The 12,738-nt window shown below is 35.8% G+C and overlaps 1 protein-coding gene across 11 annotated transcripts in view; it reads right to left on the reverse strand.

Moving 5' to 3' along the window:
• RABGAP1 (RAB GTPase activating protein 1) overlaps window positions 1-12,738 on the reverse strand; it is a 166,954-nt gene that overhangs the window by 98,099 nt on the left and 56,117 nt on the right. For all 11 annotated transcript variants that reach the window (XR_004818773.2, XR_004818772.2, XR_004818771.2 and 8 more), the window contains 4 exons: window positions 12,387-12,497; window positions 11,803-11,869; window positions 10,994-11,096; window positions 9,878-10,047 (listed from right to left, as the gene is read on the reverse strand). Coding sequence is in view for 8 of the 11 variants with exons in the window: in XM_025475054.3 (XP_025330839.1) it covers window positions 9,878-10,047; window positions 10,994-11,096; window positions 11,803-11,869; window positions 12,387-12,497 (451 nt within the window). In the remaining 3 variants the exon portion in view is untranslated. The remainder of the gene's footprint in view (window positions 1-9,877; window positions 10,048-10,993; window positions 11,097-11,802; window positions 11,870-12,386; window positions 12,498-12,738) is intronic.

Genomic DNA, 12,738 nt, shown 5'->3' on the forward strand with positions numbered 1-12,738 from the left:
TATAATACTTTGACAGGGAGTAAGATTTTCTTTTATTCATTTGTTACAAATTACTATCTGAAACAATAACCATCTAAAAGAGTTCGAAGAACAATAGCTCTCTACTTAAAAAAAAGAATTTCTCAGAGACTATATAAATGTCACTCATAAACACTGCAGTTTACCTAGAAACTCTTCTGTGAATCAGAATGACCAGATCAACACTGCCTTTTGAAGTCAGATAAACACAGAGCCATGAACTGAACTGTGCTTAGAAGTCAAGAACTCCAGCTATTAAAGATATACATTGAGGGGCACCTGCGTGGTTCAGTTGGTTGGGCATCTGCCATCAGCTCGGGTCCCAATCTCAGGGTCCTGGGATCAAGCTCCATGTTAGGCTCCCTGCTCGGCAGGGAGCCTACTTCTCCCTCTACTTCTCCTCTCTATTCATGCTCTCTCTCCTTCTCAAATAAATAAAATCTTTTAAAAAATAATATACATTGTTGAATCTAGGAAATAGTACATGGGGGTTGATTATACCATTATTTTTATTTCTGTGTATGTCTGAATTTCCTGTAATAAAAAACTTGAGAAAAAGCACTCTTGAGGGGCACCTCGGTGGCTCAGTGGTTGAATGTCTGCCTTTGGTTCAGGTTGTGATCCTGGGGACCTGGTATCAAGTCCCACATCAGGCTCCCATGTTTATGACTAACCATCATAAAGATGTCAATTCTCCTTAGTAAAATAACAGCCAATTTTTTTCTATAGCTACAGAAGTTGAATCTAAAGTTTACATGAAAAATAAAAATATACAGCAAAATCCACAAAAAGAACTGGAGAGGGAAGGTAGCTGTATCAGGTATCAAATCATATTATAAAGTCTACATAATTAAATTTGATATTGGTGCATGAGTAACCTAAAAACCCATGAAAGAGAATATAAAAAGCTGAATGAAGTCCAAAGACACAAGAAAATGTGATATTTAAGTGACATCTCAAATCACAGGGAAAAGTTAGACTATTCAAAGAATGGTTTTGGGACAAGTACAAAGCCATTTGGAAAAAGATTAAATCAGACCCATACCATATACCATATGCTAGAATATAACACTAATGAATCAGCAATTTAAAAGCAGAAAAACGAAACCATGTAATAAAAGAAAATGTGTAAATTTCTTTATTACTGGGTGTAAGGAAAGCATTTCTGACTCAAAATCCAGAAGCTTTAAAGGGAAAAACTTGATGAAAAAACATGACAAGGGACAAACCTGGAGAAATATTTACAATTTATATCTCAAAGGGTTAGTCTCTTAAATACAGAAAGAGCTTCTAAAATCTAAAAGGAAAAAGGTCAAAACCAAAAAGCCAAAAATATGAAGAGAACAGTTCACAGAAAAGGAAAGTAAAATTACCCTTAAACATATGAAAAAAAAATTTTTTTCATTCATCAAAGGATAAATTAAGACTACCATCAGATCCTTAAGTTTGACAACATACTCTTGACAAGTTTGTGTAGAAACAGGTACTCTCATATCCTCTACGATTACACTGAGAGAAAATTTGGCAAATATAACAAAATTATATATGCAAAATTACCTCATGTATCGAGGAGTCTACTAATAAAAATTTACTCTAAGATGCACTTTCATTAAATTAAAACAATGTACACACAAGGTTCTATATTGCAAAATTATTTCAACAGCAAATGACTGAAAAAAATTCAAAAATACATCAACAGAAGACAATTAAAAAATCATAAATCGTGACTCATCCAAATAGAAAGTACTATGTAGCCATTAAGAATGAGAAAGATCTCTATGAACTGATGTGAAAAAATGATCTACAGGGCAGCCCCGGTGGCTCAGCAGTTTAGTGCCGCCTTCGGCCTGGGATGTGGTCCTGGAGTCCCGGGATCAAGTCCCACGTCGGTCTCCCTGCATGGAGCCTGCTTCTCCCTCTGCCTCTCTCTCTCTCTGTGTGGGCCTCTCATGGATAAATAAATAAAAATCTTAAAAAAAAAATGATCTACAGGAAGTTAAAAAAGCAAAGTACCAGACAGTACATAGGCTAGCTTGTATTTTAAAAGAGAATTAAAAAAATATAGGAGTATTTTCCTATTTTCAAAAAAAGAAACATTGTTTTTTTGTTTTTGTTGTTGTTGTTTTTCTTTTTGGGAAACCAGAAACCACTAATAATGGTTACCTATGGGTGGAGAAACATGAATGAAAGTTAAGACTTCTGAGTACATTTTTACATAATCTTGACTTTTATACCATTATACATATTTTAAATATTCAAAAAATAAACAAAAAGAAAAAAAGACCCAAAGGCCCCGAGTTGAAAATATGGAAACAAATGAACCTATGTGTCAAATGGTAACATAAATATATGAAAAAACATTTTTTCCAGTTAACTTTTGAACACAGTACTCATTTTATATATTAGAACATGTTCAAAGAGGAAAAAAAGCTGCATAAACTCCACTCAGTAGTTTATTAATTACAATACTGACTTTTTTGAAATATCAACAAATGGGAATTTGAAACTGTACAGATTTAAATAATTTCATATTATATACATCTGTTTTTATGTTATACCTAGGTATTACAGTTACATAAGTAAATGTTTCTCCCAAAATTTAAGCATCTATACAAAGTTCAGAATATACTAAATATTCTGGAACCTTTTCATTTAGATGTTTACATACTGACTTTTATATACTGACATTAAAATATGGTCTTATTTCAAATTGAAAGAAGCTTGTACATTGTAAGCTGTACACAAATTGCAGTGTGGCATCATCTATATTTTAGAAATGGTGCAAGTTTATTAATGAATGCTTAATTACCCTATCAGTAATTGTATTAATGTATGTTTGTTCTCACTGAAATTTTACGTAATTAAAATCTGTATTTCAAAAACAAATATAATAGTGCCTTTTCTTAACATTTACTATTTTATAAAGATTTTGTTATAGATTTGCTAGGATCAATAAAATAAAATTCGTATTAAGGGTGTTTCCTGCAATACTGTTATTTTTTAATTATTTGATAAAGTAGGATAAAGCAAATAAATACATTACAATTACTGTCTTTAAGTTAGTGAATATTAGAAACATATAAATGTAAAAGAAAAGAAGAAAGCTCTGTAACGTGACCTTACTATTGAAAATATGTGGGGGGACCTGGGTGGGTTAGTGGTTGAGCCTTTGGCTCAGGTTGTGATCCTGGGGTCCTGGGATCAAGTCCCACATCAGGCTACTTGCAAGGAGCCTGTTTCTCTCTCTGCCTATGTCTCTGCCTCTTTCTCTGTGTCTCTCATGAATAAATAAATAAAATCTTGGAGATCCCTGGGTGGCGCAGCGGTTTGGCACCTGCCTTTGGCCCAGGGCGCGATCCTGGAGACCTGGGATCAAATCCCACGTCGGGCTCCCGGTGCATGGAGCCTGCTTCTCCCTCTGCCTATGTCTCTGCCTCTCTCTCTCTCTCTCTCTGACTATCATAAATAAATAAAAATAAAAATAAAATAGTGTCTTCTTTGGAATCCAATAGAGCTTCATCCTCTTTAAAAAAATAAAATAAAATAAAATAAAATCTTAAAAAAAATAAAAGAAAGAAAGAAAATATGTGAATGAACTCAAATAATTCAGGGAAGGATCATCAATGCTAAAGGATGCTAAAACCATTAGAAAGTTGTTGAGGGTATTTGGAAGTTGCCAAAGAACCACCCCAAATATTATTTGTTAAATGCAAAGAGAAACTACTTTTACAAAGGAGAAATCCAGTGATCACCACCTTAACCTAGTGATCACACCTTCCAGGAACAGCGGAATATGATGATATCATGTGCCTCCTGATTTAGCAGATGAAGGTCTCCAATACAGAAAACATTTCCATATTTTTTACCTTGAGAGATAGAGTAGTATAGCACATGTGTGCATGCCTGTGTACACACATGTACGTGCACGCACACATAAAAACACACCCCAAAGAGAAGAGGTTCAGGTCTAGTATGGTCATACTAATAACTTGTCTATATGATGTTGGTCGCATACTTAGTTTTACACACATCAGCTTCATCTATAAAAAAATTTCATCAAAGATTTTAAGACACCTATGGTCTTTGGCAATAAAATTATATAATTCTATAGTTTTAAGAATGCTTAGCCAGACTTAAATTCATTTTATGTTACTGTTGGAAAACCTCGTCTTCAGATCAGTTTCTTCCTCTTTTAGTAAATGATATTTAAATATTTAAAACCAAGAAAATGATCATTATTCATCTGTTAATTTTTTTTTAAAGTAGGCTACATGCCCAGTGCAGAACCCAATGTGAGGCTTAAACTTATGGTTCTGAGATCAAGATCTGAGCTGAGACCAAAAATCAGATGTTTTAACCACTAAGCCACCCAGGTAACCCTTTCTCCACTAATTTTAAGTTTCTTCTCTAATATGATGCCATTGTAATGTAATAATCCGCACAGTTGGGAAGGCTTCCAGGCTAAAGAGTTGCTACTGAGTCATCAGATAATTTTAGTGATAGGAGAAAGAATCAAATTTTCAACATGTATTAAAAAAATTTCCGTAATTATTCTTCCATACTGACAGCAATAAACAGAAACTGTATGCTGTATATTTAACGAACTTGGTTCACAGCATTGTTTCCTTTTTCAGTCTAATGAGAACTGCAAAAAGGGTTACAATTTTAAATTCTCCTTAACTTAAATAAATCCTAAAAGTCCTCTTACAGGGCAGCCCTGGTGGCTCAGCGGTTTAGCGCCGCCTTCAGCCCAGGGTGTGATCCTGGAGACCCAAGATCAAGTCCCGCATCAGGTTCCCTGCATGGAGCCTGCTTCTCTCTCTGCCTGTGTCTCTGTTTCTGTCTCTGTGTCTCTCATAAATAAATAAAATCTTTAAAAAAAAAATCCTCTTACAGAAAGACAAAGAGAGGATGTTTCCTCAATCCTGACTGAGAACTCTTAGAAGGCTCAGGTGCATATCTTGTTCACACAACATTCCATAATATCTATTTTACATCTTTGGATCTATAAAATGAAAATTCTATCCTTACTAGTCACTATAAAAAATTATATAAGACAGAAAAAGCAAAGTAGCTAGTACACTGGTGGCCACAGTAGGCTCTTAACCACTGTAGCTATTACTTTTTAATGCCAGGAACTATAGAAGGGAATGAACTTAGTTTATTATGTTACAAGAAAAGAGATTAACAGTGCTCTAAGTGCACTGAGACAGCAACAAGTTGCTCAAATTCTTCACTCTGTCTCTTCTTTCTCATTCTCTACCCCTCACAAAACTCCTCCCCCCCAAAAAAATAAGACTTATCCAAATAAGGAGAAAAATGAAAGATTATTCTGAGGAATTCCTTTGCCCTCCTCCTAGCTTCCACATATAAACTTCTGCTTTTTACAAAGAAAATACTGACAACTCAGCCTGTTTAGCTTTTAAACTTAAAAGAGTCTAGGGTAGTCTGTCAGGCCAGGTCTCAGGTATATGTGTTTCTGGCTCCTTTACCCTGTCAAGTCATTAGCTTACTTAGATACATTCTTGTAGACCAAACCACTTAAGTAATATTCCTATAAACTCATGCAGTCTATGAATACAAGGTTGTATAAGACCTCAAGGGAAAAGCAGTATCAGAGGAATCTTATTTATGTTCACTAAGATTAAAGAGACAGAACTCTAATTAAAGAGAATGTTTTCTGACATACAAATTTGTACTAAAATGATTATAGCATTAATTTCTATTTATCATCTCTTACTCTAGACAACTTAAGAATCATCCATACTCCCTAAACTTTTTTTTGTTTAATATTTTATTTATTTATTCATGAGAGACACACAGAGAGAAAAACAGGCAGAGACACAGGCAGAGGGAGAAGCAGGCTCCACGCAGGAAGCCCGACGTGGGACTTGATCCCGGGTCTCCAGGATCACACCCCAGGCTGCAGGCAGGAGCTAAACCGCTGAGCCATCCAGGGATCCCCCTCCCTAAACTTTTAAAATGATACCTGTAAACTGATTTTTCTTTCTGAAGTGTTGTTCTTCTGGGGCTGATCCAATGATAGTCAATCTTGTCCTATTTCATGCCTTAGTTGTTTTTTTTTTTTTTTTTTAAGTAGGCTCCACACCTAGTGTGGAGCCCAACACGGGGAATGAATTCAGGACCCCAAGATCAAGACCTGAGATCAAGAACTGAATGCCCAAATGACTGAGCCACCCGGGTGCCCCATGGACATAATACCTTTTACTCCTCCTCTGTCCCACTAAGGTTCCACAGTCCCTCTCAATAACCGTTAAAATGAATAACATATCATATGCCAAGTATGTTATACAGTTTCTTACTTAATGTCACAATAACACTATGAGGAATCTTCAATCACTGCCATTTTACAGATGAGTAAACAGGCTCAAAGAGTTGATGGTACTTGCTAGTCAGTGGTAAAATCTGATACACTCTGATTCCAAAGTCAACTCTTTTTTCCTTAATTTTATTTATTTATTCATGAGAGACACAAAGAGAGAGGTAGAGACACAGGCAGAGGGAGAAGCAGGCTCCATGCAGGGAGCCTGATGCGGGACTCAATCCCCAGACTGGGATCACATCCTGAACCAAAGGCAGACGCTCAACTGCTGAGCCACCCAGGTGTCCAGAGAACTACTATGTTTTAGATGCTTAGGATAAATCAGTGAACAAGGCACATCTGGAATACTGAGTTAGTAGAGGTTTCTAACAGGGAAAACATAATAAGCAAGATAAAATTAAGTACATTATGTGGTATACTGGAAGTTAAAAGCTTTGTAAAAAATTCAAAAAATATATACCGGGGCAGGGGTGGGGGTGATTGGCAGCATCACTGCAAGAGTAGACAAACTGCAGTGTTAAATGTGGCAGTCAGGCTCAGATTGACATCTGAGCACAAACTTAAAGAAGATGAGGACTTGAAGGAGGTGAATAATAGCAAACGGGAAATGGGAAGAGCATTCAAGGCAGAAAAAACAGTTAATAGCAAAAGCCCCAAGAGCATCGTTAGAGCAGAAGCAGTAAGGAAAAAAAGCAGTAGAGAGAAATTAGTTAATGATAATAATAGGCAGGGCAGCCCGGGTGGCTTAGTGGGTTAGCGCCACCTTTGGCCTGGTGTGTGATCCCAGAGACCAGAAATCAAGTCCCACGTCGGGCTCCCTGCATGGAGCCTGCTTCTCTCTGTTTCTTTCTCTCTCTCTCTGTCTCTCATTAATAAATAAACAAATAAACTTTAAAAAAAAAAGATATAATAGGCAGTAACCACATAAACATCAGAAACCAATGAAAGGACTCTGGCTTTTATAGAGTAGAGTTGGTTTAAAGGGTTGTGAGCAGTAAAGTGATCTGACTTGATCTTAGGCTGCTGTGTTGAGAATATATGAAGAGGAGGGGCACCTGTGTGGCTCAGTCGATTAAGTAGCTGCTTTCTGCTTTCCCTCTCTCCAGCTTGTACTCTAAAAAGTAAAAATCTTACAAAAGAGAGAGAGAGAGAGAGGGCAGCCTGGGTGGCTCAGCAGTTTGGCACTGCCTTCGGCCCAAGGCCTGATCCTGGAGACCTGGGATTGAGTCCCATGTCGGGCTCCCTGCATGGAGCCTGCTTCTCCCTCTGCCTGTGTCTCTGTGTCTCTCTCTGTGTGTCTCTCATGAATAAATAAATAAACTCTTTAAAAGAGAGAGAGAGAGAGAAAGAAAGAGAAAGAGAGGGCAAAAAAAAAAAAAAAACAGATGTGAAGAGATTATTACAGTAGCTCAGGTAAAGGTGACAATTCAGATGAGGTTAGTGTATCTAAGTCTAGATAGGGTTTGAAAGTAAACAGAATTTCTTGACAGACTGGATATGGGGTGTGAAAAATGAAAGAAAAATGTTTAACCTTAGCAATAATTAGGAAAAGGTGTCCATGAACTGAGACAGTTAAGACAGGTAAGGAGAGCATTTTAGGGGTGAGGAGGGTGAGGTACATCTGAGATGTCCTAAAGGCTAAGTAAGAGAGGGGTAAGGAGTTGGGGAGTGATCATCCATACTGTATATAGCTCACTGGCCAAGGATGATGAAGACTCAGACTGACCACTAGATTTAGCAATTTAGGTCAGTATGGATTTGATTATTTTTCAAGATGTTTTGATACAAAGGAAAGCAAGAAAAAAAGGGGGGGGGGGTAGTGGGGCATATGAGGTCAAGAAAAGCTAAAAGAAGGAAACAGATTTTATCTGCCGCCCACTACAGGTAAAATAGAGTATGGAATTTGATTTTCACCATATTAACTGACAGAATTATTTTTTTTTAAATTGATACTCAGAAGGGACCATAACAGACCATAATAATCTATTATAAAAATGTCCAACATATAATCTAAAATTACTAGACAAAGAAACAGGAAAATGTGACTCACCAGACATTAGAATTAGCAGTTAAGGATTTTTAAAGTAGCAATATTATAATTATGCCCAAAGATATAAGAGAAAATATACTTGAAAGAACAAAGAGAAAATCTCTTAAGAAAACAAAAGAACTAAATAGACATTCCAGAAATAAAAAGCAAAAGATCTGAAATTAAAAAAAAAAAAAGTTTGGGGCACCTGGGTGGCTCAGTCTGTTAAGCATCTGCCTTCGCTCAGGTCCTGGGACTGAGCCCTCTGCTCAGTACGGACTCTGCTTCTCCCTCTCCCTCTGTGTGCATGCACACGTTCTCTCACCACCACCACCACCCCCCCCCGCTCAAATAAATAAATCTCAAATAAATAAATAAATTCATTGAATGGGCTCAACAGCAAACTGGATAAAAGGGGCAAACCAACTTTAAGACAAGTCAAAGAGTTAAAATGGTATACTACCTGAAGAAAAACCAGGAAAAAAATAAAATAAATTTAAAAGAAAACACAAAAAACAGAGCCTTAGAGATCTGTAAGGTAGTATCAAAAGGACTAAAATATATGTAACTGGAATCCTACAAGAGAGAAAAGAGAGATGGGGCCGGAAAGAAGGTTGTAACAAATAACCAGATTTTCCTCAAAATTGGTAAAAAACAAAACAGAACATAAACTTAAAATTTCAAGAAGCTCAAGGGTGCCTGGGTAGTTCAGTCAGTTAAGCATCTGCCTTCAGCTTGGGTCATGATCCCAAAGTCTTGGGATTGAGGCCCCACCCATGAGGCTCCCTGCTCAGTGGAGAGTCTGCTTCTCCCTCTTCCACTCCCTCTGCTTGTGCAGTGCTCTTTCTCTCTGTGATAGATGATTGATAGGTCACTTAGATAGATTGATTAATTAATTAATTAATTTCAAGAAGCTCAGCAAATCCCAAGGAAGACAAATAAGAAAAAATAAATGCCCAGGCACATCATATTTCAATGTCTGAAAATCAAAGATAAAATATAATCTTAGAAGCAGCCAGGAGAAAATGACTCATTCCATACAGAGACAATACAAATAAATGCATGCTGACTTCACATCAAAAACAATGAGAGCCAGGAGACGGTGAGTGGACACCTTTAAAGTGCTAAAAGAAAAAAAAAATCAACCCAGAATCCAACAGCCAGTGAAATAACCCACTGGAATGAGAGTGAAATAAAAACATGTTCAGATAAAGGAGTCTAAAAGTTAGGACTTTAGTAAAGCGACATAAAAAAATTGTTAAAATAAGTTCTTCAGTTTGAAGGCAAGTAAGATCAGACACCTGGTTCTGAAGAGTAAGAAAAATGATAAACAGGTAGGCAAAAATAAGACAATTTTCCTCTTAATATGTTTAAATACACAACTGTTTAAAGATCTAAGTGATAGCTTAGCTCAATGATAAATCAGCCTCAAAAAGTTTCTCCTTTCTTATCTACCTCCCTCCCATATTTATAGAAAAGCATAGTACCTGTTTTAGTTTCAAAAAGAAATTTTCAGTAGTACTACGTTTGCTAAAGGGCCAGAATAATCTTTCATTAGGTGAGCAAACGCGGACTTTTGTCTCTATGAGAAATCGAACAGGCTCCTGTACTTCTGTTATTACCAAATCAACAGCTGTGGTCATAAACAGCACTTTATCTAGAGAGAGAGAGAGAGAGAAGGGAGAAGCAAATAAAAAAAATGGAAATATTTTGCTCATACAATTAATATAAAATTAATTACTTTTGTCACAAATTTTCAAGATACCTTAAGGTAATCCATCAATTAAATCAAAATCTAAAATAATCAGATAAATTGCTGTTTTGAAAACTCTTTTTCTGTATTGAGAATTCTTTGCTTGGGCAGACTCTTTGGAATTACTGACAGCACTATATAAAGTTTATGAAATGTTCTGTCAGATTGTTTTTATAAAACTGCCATGAAGAGGCTACAGCCTCTTCATGCCACTCTCACCCACACTGGAAGTTCTCAACTTCTAAAATCTTGGTTAACTTATACATTTATCTACAGTGCTATAGTAACAAGAAAAAAATGAATGGGAAGAAAAATAAATAGGAAGCATTGGTTAAGCAAATACTGTTACATTTTCAGGATAGAACATTATGCAGCTACTAAACGACATTCAGGAAGAGTAGAAAATACCTTGAAAAAGGTGGTTTCTGCACAGAGTATCTGAAAAGCTACGTAAGAAACTGGTCACAGTGGTCCTCTTGGGCTGGGGCCCTGAGGACTGTGGGAGACTTTTACTTTCCCCTGTATATTCTTTTAATTTTTAACCATATGTATATATATATTATCTCTCCACAAAAATAAATAAAATTTAGAATTCTGTACATAAATAAGTACATGCATAGACAAAGAAGCAGGGAAGTAAAAAATTAAGAGAAAGGGAGGGAAAATTATGTGGGGGAAAATGATACTTTGTTTATACATCAAATTTAACAATAAATTCTAAGACCTATATAAATTCTTTGGTTTTATGACAATTAAAAAAAACACTGATATTTGTCAAATAAGTGGTTCTAAGGTTAGTGATCTTTTTGGGATTAAAATGTCTGTTCACGATGTCAGCAATCTGCATCACCTTTAGGAGTTTCTTCATTTACAACTTGAAAAGGTAGAGATTTTGGATTCCAGCTCCCAGTGATAACATAGGACTTTCCATCTGAACTTTTGCCCATAGATTCCTAAAGAAAAGAGTAAAAAGCATTAATGCCAAGATAAGTGAACAACAGCTAACTACCATTTTGACACGTTTAAAAATATAGGAGTCACAAAAATATAAGAATATGAAAGACGGTCAGGTATTTTTCAAAAAAGTAGAAATATATATGAATGAGACTGACTGCAGTGAAAATTAAAGATGTGCCAATTATTTATGCAACTGCTCCTGAAAAGTAATAAAATAAATGCTAATTTATAATAAATGCTAATAAATGCTAATAAATCAGAGCAAATATCAGAGAAATTTACCACCTGAATCTTGGTTGAATTCTTCTGTCAAGTACATAATTATCACATAAATTTTAGTTTTGGGAATAAAGATTTTCACATAATAGCTACAATACTAATACCACCTACTTTTATAAAACTCATGATAATAGTATGTAAATGCTTCTTTCACAAACTTTCTCTTTGCTTCCTACTTCAACTTTAAATTCTAAACAGGGATTATTCACTGTTACACAGTATAAAAACTGAGGCTGAGACTAAACAGGTCTAAAGTCAGACTAGGAAACATCAAGTCAGAAATAATGAAATTCTTTGTCTACTACTATCATAGCTCATAAGAACACCTTCATAAAAGTGCTTTAGCATCATATTTAGGTAATACAGAATGATACATTTATCAAGGAAATAGTGTATAACCTTAAAAACAAAAGCAATCCTTACCAAATCTAACAAGTGCATGTCACTATTTCGTACATCTTTTCCTGGGCTAAGAAGAAGACCAAAACACCTGCAAAGGAGGAAGATGCATAAATTTGGAAGAAAGATAACATTAAAAAGACATTTAAACTAGGTCATTTAAAATTCTTATTGATGGATAAAGGATACATTAAAATGATCACTTAATTAGCACTGCCCAAATTAAGTGAATGAAATATTCACTTTAAAAACCAAAAGATGAAAAAAAAAAAAAAAACAAAACCCAAAAGATGGGATGCCTGGGTGGCTCAGCGGTTGACCATCTGCCTTCAGTTCAGGGAGTGATCCTGGAGTCCCAGGATCGAGTCCCACATCAGGCTTCCTGCATGGAGCCTGCTTCTCCCTCTGCCTATGTCTCTGCCTCTCTCTCTCTGTGTGTCTCTCATGAATAAATAAATAAATCTTTAAAAAATAAAAATAAAAATAAAAAACAAAAGAATTCACCTTAAAAACCAAAAGAACAAAATTTTTGCAAATGTATTTTTGAATACTGTGTATGGCTACTCCACTAGAATTTATATTTAAGCTGAGTTTACAAAAATATTTACCTTTCAATGGCCAGTTCTTTATTAGTTGTCTGTTGCACATAGATGACAATCTTCTTATCAGTTCCTTGGCGAAGTTTAAAGCATTGTCTGTCCTTCTCTTTAGGAACTGCACTGTAGAACAACATGTTTCATTAATTTTGCAAAGTATTTTACTGTGACATATACTGGAACAACTTCTTTAGAATCTAGGATTCTTTTCTGTGCCTGGTTTTCAAATCAGAATAGAAATTTAAAAATCAGGTATGCCTGGTGGCTCAGTAGTTGAGTGTCTGCCTTTGGCTTAGGTCATGGTCCAAGGTCCTGCGATCGAGTCTTGCATTAGATTCCCTGTGGGAGGCTTCTCCCTCTGCCT

This window comes from Canis lupus, chromosome 9 (assembly GCF_003254725.2).
Source record: "Canis lupus dingo isolate Sandy chromosome 9, ASM325472v2, whole genome shotgun sequence".
In the NCBI taxonomy this organism is placed as follows: Eukaryota; Metazoa; Chordata; class Mammalia; order Carnivora; family Canidae; genus Canis; species Canis lupus.